This window comes from Barbus barbus (assembly GCF_936440315.1).
Source record: "Barbus barbus genome assembly, chromosome: 41".
NCBI classification, from domain to species: Eukaryota; Metazoa; Chordata; class Actinopteri; order Cypriniformes; family Cyprinidae; genus Barbus; species Barbus barbus.
In genome coordinates, this window is record NC_136719.1 from 25,244,578 (window position 1) to 25,266,219 (window position 21,642).

The 21,642-nt window shown below is 37.4% G+C and overlaps 1 protein-coding gene across 3 annotated transcripts in view; it reads left to right on the top strand.

Annotated features, from left to right (window-relative positions):
• The window catches only part of LOC306860108 (cyclin-dependent kinase-like 5), a 68,274-nt gene that overhangs the window by 15,390 nt on the left and 31,242 nt on the right, over positions 1-21,642 (top strand). For all 3 annotated transcript variants that reach the window (XM_079401644.1, XM_079401645.1, XM_079401643.1), the window contains exon 3: positions 12,532-12,566. In XM_079401644.1, coding sequence (XP_079257770.1) covers positions 12,532-12,566 — 35 coding nt within the window. The remainder of the gene's footprint in view (positions 1-12,531; positions 12,567-21,642) is intronic.

Here is a 21,642-nt window from a genome sequence, read left to right on the forward strand (position 1 = left end):
GATGATGATAACTTCAAACTCTTTGCATTTTTTCTCTGAGAAACTCCTTTCTGATATTGCTCCACTATTTTTCGCCGCAGCATTGGGGGAATTGGTGACCCTCTTGCCATCTTGACTTCTGAGAGACACTGCCACTCTGAGAGGCTCTTTTTATACCCAATCATGTTGCCAATTGACCTAATAAGTTGCAAATTGGTCCTCCAGCTGATCCTTATATGTGCATTTAACTTTTCCGGCCTCTTATTGCTACCTGTCCCAACTTTTTTGGAATGTGTAGCTCTCATGAAATCCAAAATGAGCCAATATTTGGCATGACATTTCAAAATGTCTCACTTTCAACATTTGATATGTTATCTATATTCTATTGTGAATAAAATATAAATTTATGAGATTTGTAAATTATTGCATTCCTTTTTTATTCGTAATTTGTACAGTGTCCCAACTTTTTTGGAATCGGGTTTGTATAAACAATGGTAGTGTATTAACTGATGCTCTCAAATGAGTGTGCGCCTGTGTGTGTGTGTGCGAGAATGTGTGTGTGTGGCGTGCTGTGTGTTCAGCTGTCAGTGGATGGGTTTCTCTCTGTTGGCCATCAGTAGTTTAATCTCCTCTCAGCTGTTCTCTTCTCTCTCATATTCCTCCATTCCCATCCTGACGTCTTTGTTTATTCTCTCGCCGCTCAATGCTAATTGAAAGCCAATTGATTTGGTTGAAACTTGGCAATAAATGTCTGCCTTCAGGTGATCTTCAAATGATGGTGTTTATGAGATGAGCGCACATGAATGGCAATGTCCTAAGAGGGAAAGTCTGGATTTTCAGAGGAGCGTGGTGGAAGTTAATTGGTTTCTATTATAATCAGGCCCAAATGGAACTGAAATGCCTGTCATTCACAAACTTCTACACAGCTGCTGCCCAGTGTATTTTTGTTTGTCCTTTTAAAGGGTTGGTTCACCCAAAAATAATCATTCTGTCATTATTTATTGCCATTTACAGCCTCATGTTCCAAACAGTGTTATTTTAGTATTGATATACTATTATAGTTTTCGTTAATATTTAAAATTTGATTTTTTTTTATATTTAAATTACATTTTGTATTTATGTTTTCTTTGTTGTTTTCAATGTAATATTAGTTAAAGAGTTTGTAATTTTGTTGTTTTTCTTGCTATTGTTCTGTTTTTCTTTGTAGTTTTTAGTTTCATTTTTAGTTATTTTAGTACTTAAAATTAATGAAAAAGAGAAATGTTGCCTTGACAACTAGCTGAAATAAAATAATTGTAAGCTTTTTATGTTTTATTTAAGTAATGTTTATTTTATATTATTTTTAAGTAATGAATTTTTTTTTAAATTAATTATAATAAGCCTATTTACCAAATCTGTATGACTTTATTTCTTCTGTGCAGTGTTATTTTAGAATTATTTATATACTATAAAACTTTGTATTGATATTTTGAATTGGCTTTTATTTTTATATGTTCAGCTTTCTTTCACAATTGAATCACAATTCTTTCTAATTGTGCGTTTGTCATTTTGCATTATATAGTTTTTGTTTAAAAAAACATTTCTATATTTTTTTATTTTAGTTATAGTTTTATATCAGATTTAGTTTAAATTTTATTTCAGATAGTGCTTTTTGTAGTTCAACTTAAGCTTATTTCAGTTAGTTGTCAAAGCAACATTTCTAAATTTGTCTATTTAGTTTAAGCTTTTTCAACCAAAATTTTAATTTCAGCTTAATTTTATATAACAAATGTTTTTAATTAATATGCATGTTTTCATTTTAGTTTTAGTTAACGACACTGTTTCTGTGAAACAAAATAATATATTTTCAACAACATTTTACTTTCATTGTATGACAACACAAAAAAATCACAATACATTCTTTAAAATGTCTACTTTATTGTTTCATAGAAGACCTCATACACGTTTGATGGATATTTTTGAATGAACTTCTCAAGTATTTGCACTAATTTGAATGCACTTTCAGCAACAAAACAACATTGAGATTTCAGCTGTTAAACATATTTTCCCATATTTAAATCTATTTTTGTAGCTTTTACTCATACTTTTTCTAAAATAATTGTGCAACCTTTACACATTTTGCGTACTGTTGATGAATAGTGGCAAAACTTAACAGAAAATACTGCTCATTTAACAGTTTATGAAGGCAAACTACATTTCCCATCATTCTGTGCGACAGCATGATATTGATAATATAGACAGATTAGAGCATCAGTTACACTCTGGTAGCTCTTCATTTGGTTGTGTTAGTCCTAAAAGCATCCTGTTTTCATCAATAAGCTAAAAATAGAGAAACAAATATGAAATTGCCCATTTTATTTCATTTAATTGTCCAGAATATGATCATAATTATGACTTCCAAACTTGTATGAACATCACAGGAAGAATTCAAGAAAGCCTTTGGCCTGTTTTTGGCCTAGCAGTGATCTCAACAGTAAAACCAGTCCAAAAAAAGAGAGAGATTGTGCGTAATTCAAGATCGTCACATTGAGTCCTTGTTGAATGTTTTCCTCGAAAATCGATAACAAACGCTGATGGAAAGTCTCTGTGACTGTTGCGCCTGTTAAAACAGGTCACATAGTTCCACTTCAATGGCCTCGTTTTTCTTCTTTTTTTCTATACCGTCTCTGGAAAAAGCAGGCTAAGCTAGATACGTCTTGAAGATTAGTCTGTTTCACATGAGTCTGGAGATTCATTGCCTTGTCACCCACTCGTAGAATGCGCCGTTTCTCCTCAGCGGATTGGTCAAGGCGCGTGTGGCTCTCCTCCTGATTGGCTGCGGCAGAGGAGTGGGCGGAGTTTCAGCGTAGTTTACCAGCATCACGTCTTCATCACACATTGAGTTCAGGAGATGCTAGATGCGTAGATGCTACGATCATGTGCATCACGCAGGCCTCGTCGCCGCAGGACGCTCGCAGCACTCGTGTGTGTGTGTGTGTTATTTTGGTTCTTCTCCTTTTGCATCAGTGCAGCTGATGTCATTGCATTGTGAAGTGTAGGATAATTAATGTGACTCAGAGAAACAAACGCTACAATGATCCCAGAGGAACAGTGTATTGCTCTTTTCTAGCTCAGCAGCTCAGTTATGTTTTGGTTAATTATCAGCTTTGTTTGATTAGGAGAAATAAAAATAGTCGTATACAGCAGAGTTAACTATCAAATCATCCTGAGATCTCTGACTTTTATTGCTAAGATCTCTTCTCAAACTCCAATTTTAAAAAAAAATTGTTCATTAATATAAAGCTAATAATAATAATAATTAACATTATAAAATACATTTGATCTTAAAAACTTGAAATGTTTCCCTGGTAGCTAAATGATGAAATGAAGTAAAATGAGATTAAGTTGTAGTACTACTATTTTATATACACTGAACAAAATTATACACGCAACGCTTTTGTTTTTGCCCCCATTTTTCATGAGCTGAACTCAAAGATCTAAGACTTTTTCTATGTACACAAAAGGCCTATTTCTCTCAAATATTGTTCACAAATCTGTCTAAATCTGTGTTAGTGAGCACTTCTCCTTTGCCGAGATAATCCATCCACCTCACAGGTGTAGCATATCAACATGCTGATTAGACAGGTGTGCCTTAGGCTGGCCACAATAAAAAGCCACTCTGAAATGTGCAGTTTTATCACACGGTACAATGCCACAGATGTCGCAAGTTTTGAGGGAGCGTGCAATTGACTGCAGGAATGTTCATTTCTCTATGATAAGCCTTTGGAGACAGCTTATCGTATGTATATATGTATGTAAGTAAAATAACACAAGATTACTGGGGTTACTGAGAAGCAGTGAGAAGCAATTTTATTATTTATATTCAGTAAAAAAAATTATCAATTTTGAATTACTGTTTTTTTTTTTTTTATATAATTAAATTTTTCATTTTTGTTTTAGTTAAAATGTTAGTAATTTTTCATTTTAATTTTACTTTTGTCATTTATTTGTTTATTTGTTTTACTATGTAAATGTATTTCTTTTTATTTCAGTTTTAGGTTTACTTTTTATTTATTAGTCTTTCTAACTTGTTGTTGGCTTTACTATTTAAATTATTGTACTTTACTGTGTATTTAGCTTTAGTTTTGTAGTATTGTATGTTGATTTCATGGATATGCTCTTGAACCTGACTACAAATTATATCATACATGTCAACATGTATAGAATGACAAAAAATTAGGGCTGTCAACGTTAACGCATGCGATTTAATCAAAAAATATTTTTTAGCACAAATTAAGCGTTTGATAAGTTTGACCCCAACTTCTTGCCGTCATCGCAGTGCGGAAGGTAATCTATCATTGCCTGCGTCCCAATGTGCCCAGCAATGTACACACTATCCATCCTAAATTCTATGTGATATTAGTAATTTTTAATACTATTTAGGGCAGATAGGGTGGATAGTATGCACATTGGGACGCAGGGATTGTGTGATTGAGGCGCCGGGCTAGACGAAAAGCGAACGCGGAGAGAGAGAGCGACAGTGCGCGAGAGATATGTATACTCGTATAAGGGTACAGCGAACTAGTGCTGCCAGGGTCACGGTTTTCCCGCACAATTGGGCTATTTTGAAAATACAGTCGCGGGAAAAATTACAGAGCAGTGGGTTGCGGTTTTGGGCTACTTTTAAATGTACCACAGTCGCCCAAAGTGTATATATACACATGTGATCGCAAAAGGAAGTTATTACAAACACTCGATGGTGGGTTAAAGTGAGTTCTGAGTAAAAGTAATCTCATTAATCTCATAAATTGTCTTATGTAGCATGACGCTAATGTTAGCTCTAATGCACCTGCAAACAGGTCCAATTTTTCTTCCTAATGCATTTTGTCATAATACTTCATGTAAGGTCACAAGAAAATGTTTTGTTGTATTTATTTAGAAATACTTTTGATAATAGTTGGGTAAATGTATACTGGGATTGAAGCGATGTGGCTTGGTAAACGTTTTATTGCCAATATAAAGGCTGATAATGGCTGAAAAAATAATAATAAGGATTATGTCTCATACTTTGTGGAGATGTGAAAGGTTCTGTTTCCTTAAACTAGTGTCGTCATGCTTTTCTTTATTTCAACACATTTACAGGTAAATCCTAGTATTTTAAATTTGCGATTAATCGTGATTAATCACAGTCAAGGACTGTGATTAACGCAATAAATTTTTTAATCGTTTGACAGCACTACTAAAAATTAAATTAAATAAAATTTCCAGTTAGTACTTTTAGTGCTTTAGCTTAAACTTGTTTAAGTTAGTTGTCAAGGTAACATTTCAAATTTTCATCTAGTTTAAATTTTTCATCTAAAAATTAAATTAGATTTTATTTCAGCTGTATTTCAATTAACGAAAATGATTTTAATAGTTGTAGGGAAGTCGTGGCCTAATGTTAGAGATTCGGACTCGTAATCCAAAGGTTGCGGGTTCGAGTGTCTGTGAAACTGGGGGTAAAGTGATTTAATGTCTGATTTCTCTCTCTCATGGTCTCCTGCAGCAGAGACTGGAGTAAAATCATCCTGATCCATCTTAAACGTCTTTCTCTCTTCATTATTCATGACAGTGAAGTGATAAAATCTTAACGTCTTATCTCAGAATATGAATCAGTGAGTCCATCATCATTAATCTTGTGAATCATCTTTTTTTGGGGGGTAGAAAATCAAGCTACACTTTTGGAGTTTTTCAGTTAGAAAAATATTTATCTTCTCAATCAAACTATTCTTCTGTGCTGCTTTGAAATCTGTCTGTTGTCGAGCAGCTGTTTGGAAGAATCTGTCCATGTTAAATGTGAATCTGTTTGCCTGTTTATCTCTCTTACCTAGTGATGTTAGATGTGACACTAAAGCTTTGAGGCGTGTGTCAAAAAAATGAAACGATTTTCAGTGAAGCTTTGTATCGATGCTTGATTCGTTCTATCAAAATCACGTGACCGATGACGTCCGAAGCTTCGTTTCACACGCACACACGTGACCTCTTCATACTTTGATTCAAAGGTTTAAAAATGCACGACACAGGGTGCACCCTCGTGGGTTAGTAAGGTGTATTGCGAGAGTTTAGGAGCGTTCATTGTTGCCAGTTGTGAGACTTTGTCATGGAACCTGTTGCAAAGAGAAATGTGGGATCACTTTCATTTGATTTCTCACAATAAGGTTGAAAATATTTTGTTCTGATTCATAACATTTACATATATAACATTTATGACTTAAATCACAGTTGTCATTATGCAATTATCTCTGCTGAAATGAATTGTGACTGATAAAATGTGTAATTCACATTTCATATCATTCTGCTCATCTCATTCCCCTCTGCTGCGACTCAATAAACCTGTTGATTGTATTGCACTTACCTCTGTGTGATGTGTCTATCTGCTGACAGAAGACCAGACCAGAACCAACGACCGGAGATGGAGTTCCCCAACCCCGCCGCTGTGGATTCCCTTGAAGAGCTGGTCAGCGCTCTTCGAACAGGTCTCTCTCCGGTCACACACCCTCAGTCTGCCTCTGCCAGTCCCATGGCCATCCCTGCTAACTATTCGTGTGAGGCGGTTGAATGTAGAGATTATTTACTCCAAGTTTCATTCTACATAGAGATGCAATCCCATAAATTTTCCAGCGAACGGGCTAAAGTTGCCTTCCTGATCTCCCTGCTAACCGGACCGGCATTGATCTGGGCACGAGCCATCTGGTACTCACACACCACTATAATTAACACTTTCGATTCTTTCTCTTCCCACTTCAAGGAGGTATTCGGCCTATCCACCGGCTCGCTCTCCATTGCTGACCAACTCATCCGCCACCGTCAGGGAGATTCTTCGGCCAGTGACTATACCCTGCAATTCCGGACTCTGGCGGCCTCGTGTGGATGGAACGAGGCAGCGCTACTCACTGCTTACCGTCAGGGCTTGGATCCACAGATCAGAGCCCAGATGGCGAGCTATGATGACACTGTCGGTCTGGAGAGCTTTATGCAGAAGGCCATTAAGATCTCCCAATGTCTCATGGCCTGTCAGCCGGACATAACCGCTCATTCTCCGTCCTCACCAGCTGCCTGTCCTCCAGTACCAGAACCTATGCAAATGCATACTAATTGCCTCTCACGCACTGAGCATGCTCGACGTCTCGCCACGGGGCTGTGACTCTACTGCGGAGTTCCGGGGCACATCATTCGGGTGTGCCCCTCTCGTCCCCCACGCCCAGCGGTGAGTACCCTCCAATTGGAGCCTGCTCTCTCTACCCTACCACTGCTAATGGTACAACTGCTCACCCCATGTCATTTCATTTAAGTACCCGCCCTTGTGGACTCGGGATCCTCAGGAAATTTCATCTCACAAGCCCTCCTAAAACAGCTTGATTTACCCCAACAGAGACAGGCCGAGCTGAAGATCGAGACCATACAGGGAAAACCGCTCGGGTGTGGGCACATCAAGTTCTGGTCTCCGCCGATCACTCTGCAAGTAGGCTGTCTTCATCAGGAGAGAATTTCCTTTCTGGTACTGGAGGGACCCACCGTCGATATCATCCTGGGACGCCCCTGGCTATCTCAACATTCCCCCGAAGTCAGATGGGATATCAGCGAGATCCTTTGATGGAGTAAAACCTGCATCCAAAACTGTCTCTCCAATGTCCCTGTACACCTGGTTAGTAACCTGAAGCTCCAAGTTCTTTCCACTCTAGTGGAGAGCCCCGAACCTCGTGAGGTTCCGACGATCCCATCTGACTACATGGCGTTCCAGGATGTGTTCAGCAAACAGGCAGCCATGAAGTTACCACCGCACCGGCCATGAGATTGTGCCATCGATCTGCTGCCTGGAGCTATACTCCCCAAGGGTCGAGTATACCCCCTGTCCATCCCGGAGCGGAAGGCGATGGAGGATTACATCAAGGAGGCTCTCCAACAACAGCTCATTCGTCCTTCCACCTCTCCGGCGGCATCAAGCTTCTTCTTCGTGGGCAAGAAGGATGGAGGCTTGCGGCCCTGCATTGACTACCGGACCCTCAATGATCACACTGTCAAGCTTCCTTATCCTCTTCCCCTGGTCCCGGCCACCCTCGAGGAACTCGGTGGGGCCCGCATCTTCTCGAAGCTGGACCTGTGGAGCGCCTATAACCTTGTTCGTATCCGGGAAGGCGACGAGTGGAAGACTGCGTTCATTACCCCCTCAGGCCACTATGAATATCAGGTCATGCTGTATGGCCTTTCCAACTCCCCGTCCGTCTTCCAGGGGTTTATGAACGAGGTGTTCCGGGAGTTCCTCCACTGGTTTGTCATCGTGTACATAGACAATATCCTGATCTACTCCAGGAACCTGGCCGAACATCGCCATCACGTGACGCAGGTCCTACGCCAACTCAGGAAACACCACCTCTACCTGAAACTCGAGAAGTGTGAGTTCTACCACACCACAGTCCAGTTCCTCGGCTACATCCTCAGTGCGAATGGGATCCAGATGGACCAGGGGAAGGGGTCCAAGCCATCCGGGACTGGTCCCAGCCTCAGTCAGTAAAGGAACTCCAACGATTCCTCTGCTTCGCAAATTTCTACCGGAGGTAGACACTGACCACAAAAACCTGCAATATATCCGAAGTGCTTAGAGGTTAACCCCCCGGCAGGCTTGCTGGGCCCTCTTCTTCATCCGCTTCCAGTTTTCCATCACGTATCAACCCGGCGGTAAGAATGTCAAGGCGGATTCCCTCTCACGTATCCATGCCCCCGACGAATCCTCCACACCTGAACCCATACTCCCTCCAGCCGTCCTTGTGAGCCCCATCCAGGGGGCCCTGGATGAACAGATCCGCATCGCCTCCATCACCGAACCCGCTCCGCTGGGAGGCCCAGAGGGCAAAACCTACATGCCCACTTCCTTGAGGACTTCCCTACTTGGCTCCCTGCATGCTTCCCCGGGCTCTGGACACCCAGGCAGCCAGTGTACTCTCTCGCTCCTCCAAGCTCGGTACTGGCCCAGTATGGCCTGGGATGTCTCCCAGTATGTTTGTGGGTGCTCGGTCTGCGCCATCTCCAAGACTCCACATCACTTACCCGCCAGAAAATTAGTCCCATTACCCATTCCATGTCGCCCCTGGCCCCATGTCGGAGTCGACTTCGTCACAGATCTCCCCAAGTCAGAAGGTTTTACCTGCATACCCTCCGGGGTTTACCCACAGCCCTCGAAACAGCAGAGGCCCTCTTCCATAAACCCTTCCGCACCTTCGGCATCCCGGAAGATGTCGTCTCCGACCTTGAGCCACAGTTTGTCTCCCGTGTCTGGAAGGCTTTCTTCGAAATCGATGTCCCCGTCAGTCTCTCCTCAGGATATCACCCCCAGACTAACGGCCAGGCTGAGCGGAAGATTCAGGAGATTGGGAGATATCTCTGGGCCTACTGTCATGACAACCAGCACAGCTGGAACCGCTTCCTCCCGTGGGCCGAGTATGCACACAATTCCCTCAAGCAAACCACCACCGGCCTCACCCCTTTCCAGTGCATACTTGGCTACCAACCCCCTCTGTTTCCCTGGACAGAAGATTCCTCTGACGTTCCAGCTGTCGACCACTGGTTCCGAGCGAGAGAGTTTGGGACTCAGCTCATGTCCAACTCCAGCAGGCAGTGCGGAGACACAAGACCTATGCAGATACCCGTATATGTCACCCCTGTCTATCGTCCTGGAGATAAAGTCTGTCTCTCCACCCGGGATCTGCATCTCCGCCTGCCCTGCCAGAAGCTGAGTCCCCGCTATATCGGTCCCTTTACCTTAGAGAGGCAGATTAATGAGGTCACCTTCCGTCTCAAACTCCCTGCACGGTATCGTATCCATCCCGCATTCCATGTCTCACTCCTCAAGCCTGTTTCTCCCTCTTGTCACAGAACCCGACGAGCCTGCAGTACCTCCTCCTCCCGAGCCCCTAGTCTACTGAGTGTAGGACATCTTGGACTCTCGGCGACGGGGTGGTCGCCTGGAATATCTTATTGACTGGGAGGGATACGGACCGGAAGAAAGATCCTGGGTAGCCCGGGAAGATGTGCTGGGTCCCTCTCTCCTGGCCGAGTTTCATCAGAACCACCCTGACTGTCCCGCACCCAGAGGCTGTGGCCGACCCCGTAGCCGTAATAGGGCATCAGGAGCTGCCCCTGGAGGAGGGGGTACTGTCTGAGAGTCACCGCAGTCTCCACTAACGACACTCACCAGATCCCAATCCCCTGATTTCTAATCACCGCCATCTGTCAGCACTCATCAACAGCACTATATCCCTGCAGTCCTCCCGTTCACTTACTGTCTGGTCTCAATCATTCCATGTTGACTAACCTGACCCACTTACCTTTTGTCTACTTACCAGTTGCTCCAGTGTTCCCATCCCTGTTCTCCACCGCTCCAGTTCTCCACCGTCTCCACGCTTCACTGTTACCTCCGGATCCCCTGGAAATGGAAAAAGGACATTCACACTGAGATAAGCCCCCAGAGACATTCCCATTCCCCGCTTGCTTACCTGGACATTCTGCTAATCTCATTCCCCTCTGCTGCGATTCAATAAACTTGTTGATTGTATTGCACTTACCTCTATGTCCTGTTTCTATCTGCTGACAAGTATAGTGTTTATTAATATTTGTTGGCTATTTTTATATTTTTTTGTTGTAATTTTGTGCTTTCCATTTTTATTTGTTTTTAGTTTAAATATTTCTATTTAGCTTTAATTTATTTTTTGTTTCAGTTTTAATCATTGTAGTATGTCAAATTATCGAACCTATTTTATTTTAGTTAGTTGTCAAGGCAACATTTGTAATTTTTGTTTAATATAATATAAATTTTATATTTATTTTTTGTCAGTTTTATTTAACAAACATGATTTGTAATGGTTTATTTTAGGGATGCGCGATATTATCGGACTGATATCGGAATCGGCCGATAATGGCTTTATATGTAAATATTGGCATTGGCCTGATATGAAGAATTATGCCGATATGTCTTGCCGATAAGTGGAATGGGTTAACTCACATGTGCTCATGGTGTGTTAGCGATTAGATCACGTCAACAGTGTGGCTCATTCTTGAAGCAAAGTTTTGTCAGAATGACAATGTTCACTGTTTTGGATTGCTGCATTTAATCTGTGAAAGCACCTACAGAATGACTCATTCGGTGTATAAACAGTAATAGCACGCGCAGCGGTAGCAGTGACAGCCTCCCCTAGGTCCTAACACCCGTTCGGTAAGGAGTTTTAATTTGTAAGGGGCACTGTTGGCCTACTTCTAGTTAAATTAAAAGTAAAATAACTTGCATAAATAACATTTAGACTGTGTTTCTGATTAAGTAAAGCAGTAACTGATGTCATAAAATAATGAGTATGTTTTGATTTAATGGTCAGAATCTATAGCTTACATGAAAAAAAATCACAAACATGACACTTGTAAATTAAATAATTTTAAATATACTGATTTATTAATTAATGTGTAATATAACAAATCATGAGCCCTAAAAGATTTTCAGAATTTGTACAACTCTTTTGTTTTAGACCATCTACAAATGTTAAATCTTAAAATAAAATGTTAGGGTTAACTCTGCATCTTTCTGGGGGAAAAAAGGCAGCGTTTGAGATAGTTTGTAGTTATTTTCAAAGTGTCAATGTACTGTTCATTATTTTTTATTTAATTCTAATAAATAAGTTCTTGTTAAAAACTAACCAAAATTAAAAATATTTTGCTTATAATTTCTGCAGAGGAGAGACTTAGTGTTGTTTCCAAACAAAAGGAAATATATTGGTATCGGTATCGGGCAAAAATGAGTTGGAAAAAATATTGGCATAACGGATATCGGCAAAAATCACACTTTTTATTTTATTGTTTTTTGTTTATTAATTTTTTTTAAGGAAAGCACCCTCAAGAAGTTCAGTAAATGCATGATACATCAATGAGTCAATGATTAATAATCATGACCTCAACATTAACCAAAATAATCATAATTATGACTTTCCATCATCAAGCAGGCCTAATGCACACTGCAAGTCTCTCTGTATCTCTCACATTGAGCAGGTTGTGCTAAACGTGACTCTTCTCGGATGTGGGCCCGGATCTGTTGGCTGGGATCTCAGGATGAGCTCAGCTCTGCGTCTCCTGCGGGGCACTCGTTTTGTGCCGCAGATATGATCCACGCTGCCAAAACCGCACAGACTCATCTGTCAAAAAACACTGCGTTCACAGACACCTTAGCTCCAGTCTGCAGATTGTTTGGGCTCATATGAGATTCCTAATGAACTGGGCTGATTAAACAAATGCTCTGGCAGCGATCGGGTCTCAGGTCTTAAGAGAAAACAGGAGGTTCTTACAGTTCCCTGAACATTTCTCTGTCACGTCTGTCCGCTGAGGTGAAGGCAGGTAAACCAGTGCCTCCTCCCTTCAATCGCTTCATTCATCAGACACAAAACGCTCTGAGGCTTTGGCATCTGCTGAGAATCACGCTCACAAAGACGAGGTAAAGACAGGTGGAACTGGGTGAAAGTTTGAGTAAAACCTGTTTGTTTCTCTCTGTTTCTCTGGCAGGAGCGTACGGGGTCGTCCTGAAGTGCAGACACAAGGTAAGATTTCAGAAACACGAGTTCAGATCATGTCGTTTTTAAGCACACAACACACAATTCAACTCATTTGCAGCCTGTTTGGCTTAAAAAGTGTGTGTGTGTGTGTGTGTTCATAAAAAAGTGTGACTTGGAAAGCATGTAAGTCTATATTAATAATTCATTTTGAAAGAAAGTAGCATGTATGCATGCTTAGCAAATTATACACATACAGTCTAACACAAAGCACAGTGTGCAATGATTTTCTGTATGCATGGAAATGTGCCTTGCCAAAATGTACATATGTGCAATAATAGTGTATCCCATAATGAAATCATGCACTCATAACATAGAGAGCTTATAAAAAAAAACAAAGAGAGCTTATGTGACACATAATGTTGCATTTTAATATTTGAAATGTTTATCGTTTCTCTAAAGTGTGTTGTTTCACATTGTTTTTTTTATAGGCACACTGCAGTGTTTTATATATTCTTGTTTGTTAATTTTCAGTGAAAATACACAACACACAAAAGCAAAATTGCATTCGTTGCATTCACAAAATAGATTTTCAGACAATATATCTTGAATTAAATTTTTTTCTCATTAATCTAATAAACACTCACACACGCACACATTTAGTATAACGTATGTGTGTGTGTGTGTGTATATATATATATATATATATATATATATATATATATATATATATATATATATATATATATATATATATATATATATATATATATATATATATATATATATATATATATATATATATATATATATATATATGAAATAAGATATATTTTAAAAGAATTAATACTTTTATTCATCAAGGACACATTAAAGGGATAGTTCACCCAAAAATGAAAATTCATTAATTACTTACCCCCTATGCCGTTCCAAACCTGCAAGACATTCGTTCATCTTCAGAACACAAATTAAGATATTTTTGATGGAGTCTGAGAGCTCTCTGACCCGCCGTAGACAGCAAGGATATTAAAAAGTGACAGTAAAGACATTTAAAGGGGTCATATGATGCGATTTCAAGTTTTCCTTTCTCTTTGGAGTGTAACAAGCTGTTAATGCATAGATAAGATCCCTGAAGTTGCAAAGACTAAAGTCTCAAAACCAAAGAGATATTCTTTATAAAGTTAAGACTCTGCCACGCCCTCCTAAAACGGCTCACAACTAGAAATCAGTGGTTCAGTTGTATTTACAACACTGTTCCAGAACAGTTCAACCTAAATATTTGAGTGTGTGCAGCACATTTTACGGAGGACTGCTTCCTGAACCTGAGAGAGTAGCCTACAATGCTGGCTGCACAAAGGCTGTTTCTATAAAGTGGGGCAATTCTAACTTTGCAAGGACAGTCTGACGCTTCTGACTCAGCCTGTAAGTATGTTTCTGCTACTGACGATTCAAACACAAGGTTTGAGCAGTGTAGAGTTGCGCTTGTTGTTTGTTGTTTCTCCGATCACAAATTCAGACATGGTAATGTTTACGTGACGCGATGCGTAAAAAGACAGTATAAGCCATTATAATCAGTAATGATGTCCTCATTGGATGCAACAAATGCCTCGTTTATAATGGGTTTTATTGTTTTCGTCTCGTGGCGCCGGGACACGGCATCACAATACGGTAAGGGGCGTAACATTTCTGTCTCACGCTTGAAGTATTTGGCCAATCACAACGCACTGGATAGCTGGCCAATCAGAGCACGCCTTGCTTCTCAGAACGATGATCTTTGTAAAAATCAATGCGTTTCAGAAAGGCGGGGCATAGAGGAGCAACAATAATGTACAGTATGTGGAAAATAATGTGTTTTTTTAACCTTAAACTGCATAAACACATTGCATTACACACAATAATGTTCTTTTTAGCAACGTCATATGACCCCTTTAAAATGGAACAAAAGATTTCTATCTCAAATAAAGGCTGTTCTTTCGAGCTTTCTATTCATCTGTGAATCCTGGAAAATCAAATGCATCACAGTTTCCAGAAAAATATTGTGCAGAACAACTGTCTTCAACATTGATAATAATCAGAAATGTTTCTTGTGCAGCAAATCAGCATATTAGAATGAGTTCTGAAGATCACGTGACACTGAAGACTGGAGTAATGATGCTGGAAATTCAGTTTGATCACAGCAATAAATTACAATTTAACAGATAAAACAGCTAGTTTAAATTAAAAAAATATTTCACAATATTACTGTGTTTTTGATCAAATAAATGCAGCCTTGGTGAGCAGAAGATACTTGTAATTTTTTCTTCTGTGCTGTAGTACTGTACAGTCTGTCGTGTTAAAGTGGTAAGAATAGTAACAGGTTTGCGTTCAGCGCTGACAGAAAGTGTGGTGATGTGACATATGGTGAGTTTATCTATTAATATCTCCTCCGGTCATGAGCGGTGCTGGTCGTAGCGCCCCGTGGCCGTCAGACAGATGGTCTCTGTGTTCACGGCTCTCAGTCTCTCTCTCTGACCCAAACACTCTCTCTGACCCAAACACGCCGGTCATGCCATCTGCCGCTCTCACCTGCCGTCTTTCCCTGTCAGACAGCCGCATGCCATCATGTTCACTCGCTGGTCTCACGCTCTTCACTCACATTTCAGCATGGTGTTGATGTATGCAGAGAAATGAGTGATTGACTGACTGTAGAAATGTTTACATGCACTCATTTTCATCAGTCAAATGTATCCAGCCTGATGACTGATTCTGAAAGCTCTGTTTATACGAACCCTAAATGCTGCAAACCCAACTCACATATTTGTTTACATGTGCATTATATGCATTCTGAACAAAACTTCCCAGTCACTGTCGTAATAGCAAACACTGTACTATTTATTTTAATCAATATAGTTGTAAATGTATTATTATTTTCTTTATAATTTTCTTTCTTTCTTTCTTTTTCTCCAGACCTTGCACACTAAGAACTTGTGCACTTAATTTTGTTATTATTTGTTGTATCGTTATTGATTATTTATTAATAACTACTTCAAACAAACGTCTGCATATGCTTAGCATTGTTGCCACTTTTAAAACAGTTTAGTTTATTTATTTGAACTTATCAAATGTTATTTTATCAATGGTTTATTTTAATCAAATTAATTTTAGTTTAATCTTATTTTATTATCTGTATTTATTTTTAATTTAAATTTGCATCATTTTGCATTTGTTACATTCCATTATTTATTCTTATTAATTATTATACATTATTTATTTTAATTATTGATTCTTATGATTATTATTGTAATAATTTATTATAAAATGCTTAATTTCTTCCTGTCATTCAGATTATTTCAGCTCTTCACCATGCAATCCAATTAAATAACTTGTGCCCATAAGATAAAATCAGTTTTCTCTTTCATCTGAAATAATGTAATGCTTGAGCAACAGTTTGACAGGGAGAAACCTTCCCTTTATCCGCCTCAGATCAGTGTGTGTGTGTGTGTGTTCAGGTTAGTTTGTGTGAGGGGTAGCGTTAGGGTAAGTGGATATAAAATACAGTTTGTACAGTAGAAAAACCATTACCTGTATGGAGTCCCCATAAACCACATATGCACATGTGAGTGTGTGTGTGTGTGTGTCTGTCTGTCTGTGATTGTGTGTGTGTCTGTGTCTGTCTGTGATTGTGTGATTGTGATTGTGTGTGTGTGTGTGTGTGTGTCTGTGTGATTGTGTGAGTGGGAGTGTGTGTGTGTGGTTGGTTTGTCGGGTGCAGCTGTGTTGGCAGTAGATCACAGTCAGTGTGAATTATAAAGCTGATCATTCCAGCCACAGGCCTTTATTCTGACACTGTTGCTTTCATCTCAATAGCCAGGTGCAGCAGAGAACACACACACACACACACACAGACAGACACACGCACACAGACACACACACACACACACACACCAGTGCATTACATGCATGCATTCCGTTTAAAATACTTAACATTTGTTTACTTTAATCATTTATTTATTGATTGATTTAAATAAAATTTTATTGTGTTATTTTAGTCATATGGTTTTTCATATTAGATCTTTTTTATGTTAATCATTTCATTATTTGATTTATTTAAATAAACTTTATTTATTTTAATGCTTTTTATTTTAATGCTTTATTTATTTTATTTATTGGGACCACTTTGAAAATGAGATGATGCATCTCAACGAGTCTATGCTAATAAATAAATGTAATTATTTATTTAAAGCGAATTTATTCATTTTAATATTGTCTATATATATATATATATATATATATATATATATATATATATATATATATATATATATATATATATATATATATATATATATATATATATATATATATATATATATATATATATATATATATGTGTGTATGTATATATATATGTATGTATATATATATATCAATGATATTAAAATAATTTGTGTTTATTTTAATAATATTTTTTATCTTAATCAAATTTCTTTTTCTTTTTTGTTTTCACTTTTTTTTGTTTAATCTTGTTTTCATTATTATTATTAATTATAGCTATTTTTATTTGCAGTCTGATATTTCACTTAAAATCAAGTTTGCATATTTTCAATTAGTGGTATTTTGTATTGTTGTCACATGAGCTCTTGATGTTGCATGTTTAATGCAGCATGTGACGTCTAGATAGATAGATAGATAGATAGATAGATAGATACATTTACAGTAAGTACATAAATAATATACTTTTGCTCCAATTCTGTGTAAATATATCTTAACCTTTGACAGTCCACTCAAAACATTTGCCAAAAAAATCACTCTTCTGCTTGATTCATCACACTAGAACTGAAAGGTCAGGTCAAGCGCACTGCATTGTGGGTGTGTTTTGTTATAAATGCATGCACACAGTAAATGTTGATGCGAGTGTTGTGTTTTGGGCAGTGAAGAGCTGTCTGTGATTTGATCAGGTTTGTGACTCAGAGATGTTTCTGTGGTTCACTGCTGACAGGCTCGTCAAAGCCTCAGAGAGACAGCAGCGTTTAGAGGATCCTGGGCTTTAATTAGCCTGGTTTGATCGTCAGAGCTCTTCATCGCTGCTGTCAGGCTCATCAGTCTTCATCACACCTGACTTTCTCCTCTCTGCTTCTGTAACTCCTGATTATGAGCTCTATGTACATGTCTCTGGATAGACTGACTGGTGTTGACGTGTTAAACAGAGTTAACGTGGAGACAGCAGAGATCTGTTTAGCTGAGGCTCTGATTCCTCGTGAGCAGATCTAGTTCTGTTTCTGCTTTTTCACCAGCATCTAGAGCAAGGGCTTTAATGCCATGGATACAAATATAATGATCTCCTTACTGAAGGCAGATCAATATTTTCATGCATAAAGAACCTTTTATACTGTGAAAAATAAAGCAAATTAAAATTTCCTGTTAAGCCTGAATTAAGAGTAGATGTCCTGTATAAACTATGGGTGTCAAAAAAATCTTATTGAATCTCATGGTATTCGTTTTAATTCATTTATTTTAATTGCTTTTTATTTTATTCATTTGAATTTATTTACTGTCATTTTAATATTCTTTACTATTTATTTACGTTTTACCCTATTTTCTCTTCATTTTTAAATAAACCCCTTATTTACATTTTAATTTATATATTTTATTATTTATTTATTTACATTTTACTCTAACTTTTCAGCAGCTCCCTTACTACCTTTTAATATAAATTTTAATTTAGTTACTTTTTAATTTATTTATTTTAAGTGAATGAATTTATATTTTTATATTATTATTATTATTTATTTACATTTTACACCATGTTTCTCTTAACCTTTCAACAGACCCTTTAGTACCTTTTTAGTCTGTTTTAATACATTTTAATTAATTTATTTACATTTTAAGCTGTTTTTCTCTTTTCAGCTGCTCTCTTAGTAGCTTTTCATTTAAATTTATTTACATTTAAATTTATTTAATTTAGTGATTTAATAGTAATTTATTGACATTTTTAATTTAATTAATTTCTTTACAATTTACACAATTTTTCTCATAACTTTTCAGCAGATTCCTTAGTACCTTTTAATTTTAATTAATTTTCTATTCTATTCTATTCTATTCTATTCTATTCTATTCTATTCTATTCTATTCTATTCTATTCATGCCTTCTTGCAGCCTCATGGTCCTCAGACCTGAATTTGAAAACTGTTGATTTAAAAAAGCAGAGTTATGGCTGATATAAGCCTGATTTATCATTTTATATTTCCTATAAAGCATGTGTGCATTGAGTTGCTGCCACATGATTATCAGATACTTACATTAACGAGCATTTGTTCACTTATAATAATAGTGACCATTAATGTATTTGATATAATATTCTCTACAAAACATTCTTTAATAATGTTGGTGGTTTTGGTATGTTTTTGATAATCTGCTGGTCATCTCAGTTAATGGTTCTGTAGATATATTGTTCTGTCACGGCTCATGAATTAAGTGCGGCATTTGCTTCACATTTCCCACAATGCACCTGTGCTGTGCTCTTAGAAAACTCTCTGAGCGTCACCGAGAGAAAAGAGGTCAGCATGTATTCTTAGTTCTGCTCACTCAAGACACTCAAATCATCATATAATCACGCCGAAGCAATCTGACTCATTTAGTTTAACTCGAGCATTCTGATGATGCATGAAGAAAGAAATATGACTGTATTTTTTGCTAAAAAAAAAATCTTAATGACTGTGACAATTGCTATTTTTCCATCCAAAACACAATTCTTGTTGTTCATTTATTTCATTTTTGTTCAGTTTGCTATTTATTTTTTTATTTTAATGTGTATTTTTAGTTATGTTATTTATTTACATATTTAACTATTTTTTTTATTTGAACTTTTCAGCAGATCCCTTGATTTTGAATTTATTTACATTTTTGTTAATTGTAATTATTTAAATAAAATGAAAGGCTTTGTATCTAACATTAACAATATAGATTTGCAATATTTGTTTTGCCAATCAGTTTTCTTAAAGACTGGGACAATTGCTATTTCCCCCCCAAAATGTCAAAACGTTCATTTTAAGTATATTTTGCTTGATTTTTATCTCTTGCTTTGACAAATAATGAGGAAGAACATCATTTGTTCTAGTGTAAAGCCAATGTTTATGTTGTTTTGAGGCCTGGGTTCACTCCTCAGTCTGATTTGAGTTTGTGTGAAGTGAAAGCTGAAGTGTGTGTTTGTGAAAATCGTCTCACGCTGAACTCTCTGTGCGTCGTGGTTTGGCCGGTTTGTCTCTGATCGTGTCTGGACTGGTTTCTGGATGGATTTAATGAACCTGAGTGTCTGGTTTGAGCAGTTCTCTGTGATGAACTCCCTCAGCCAGCGGGACCCGTCAGATATAAACTGATGAAGTATTCACAGTCATCTCTCTGTGGAGTGAACAGATCTGCTGATGTGTTTTTAGCTGTATTTCTCACCTGAGGCTCTGGCCATCGTCCAGTGATTCTCTTCTGCTGGTAAATGTTTGCAGAGGAATCTCTTTTCTTGTGCTGGGATCTCCTCTGATCTTCTTGAGCGTTTGAGATGTTTCTCGTGTCGTAACGCTGCTGATCCGACCGTCACGTCAAACTCTTCTTGGGGTTAATTTGATTGTTTCTCTGGTTCAGTTTGTTCAATACGATATGAATGTGATTTCTAATTAAGGCTATTATTAGATATTTTTGCCACCGTTTTCAACTCTGCAGTGTTTAATCTGGAAACTTTTTGACTGAAATAGTGTTGACATGTTTTGAAAGAGAAATTGTGTTGTGTTAAATTGACCTGAATTACCCATTCAAATTATATATATTATTTTTGCATATATATTATTTTTGCATATATATATATATATATATAATTTTTTTTTATTAATTATTTCAATACCTATCTATTAAAATATCTACATTAAAATGAAAGTGACAGTAAAGATGTTTGTTAAATTTTACATTATTAATTTAAATAATTTCTATTTCAAATAAAACATTTGCAAATAATTTAATTCAAATAAAAAATAAAGTACACATTTTTGTCCTTATTACAATGAATATTTCACATGTACAACACCATTCAAGTCAGTAAGATTTATACTTAATAAATCTTGTACTTTTATTTATCAATGACGCATTAGATGGTGACAGTACAAACATGTTACAAATTATAAATCTATTTCATATAAATGCTGTTCTTCTGAACTTTCTATTCTATGAATCTTCTGTGAAAATAAAATGTATGACAGTTTACACAAAAAATATTGTGCCGCACGACTGTTTTCAACATTGATAATAATCAGAAATGCAGTATATTATTATGATTTCTGAAGGATCATGTGACACTGAAGACTGGAGTAATGATGCTGAAAATACAGCTGCAGATCACAGAAATAAATTACAGTTTGACAGATATTCACATGAAAGATTGCTATTTTAAACTGTAATAATATTTAACAAATTTTACTGTATTTTTAATCAAGTAAATGCAGCTTTGGTGAGCAGAAGAGACTCTTTCAAAAACATAAAAATCTCACAGACCCCCAAATTTCTGTTACTGTGTATATAAATATATATAGATCATATGTATTTGATGTGTGTTTGTGTGAATGAATCAGACAGAAGCACCTGTGAGTGTCTGAGACTCTTTCGTCTGAATTCATTATTTCTGAGCTTTCTAATAATCAGCGGTGAGGATATGTGGGTCGTTCTCCTCTCGAATGTGTCTCTATCAGACGGGTTATTTATACACACTGATATTTTTATTCCCGGGCTGTTTGTTGAGGCCGGACGCAGGTGCTCAGCATCTGACCACTCAAGAGCTCAATGTGTTTCTCCATCTCTTCATCCTGTAGTTTTGTTCATGTGTTAGTTATTATAACCGCATTTAGTTCACATTAACCACATTATTATGCATTGGCATCTTGAATATTGATGCCAGTGCTAGAAAATGTTGACTTTTTGTGTGTTTTAATAATGACAGTTAGTGTGTTTTATTTAAAGTTGTAAAATTCAATGAGAAACTGAGCTTTTTGGAGAATTTAAAATGAAGAGCCCAAGTTTTATCAGGCCAGGGTTATTACAGTAAACTAAAACCATAAAAACTGATATTTGAAATAAAATGAACTTAAACAGAAATAACAATACAATA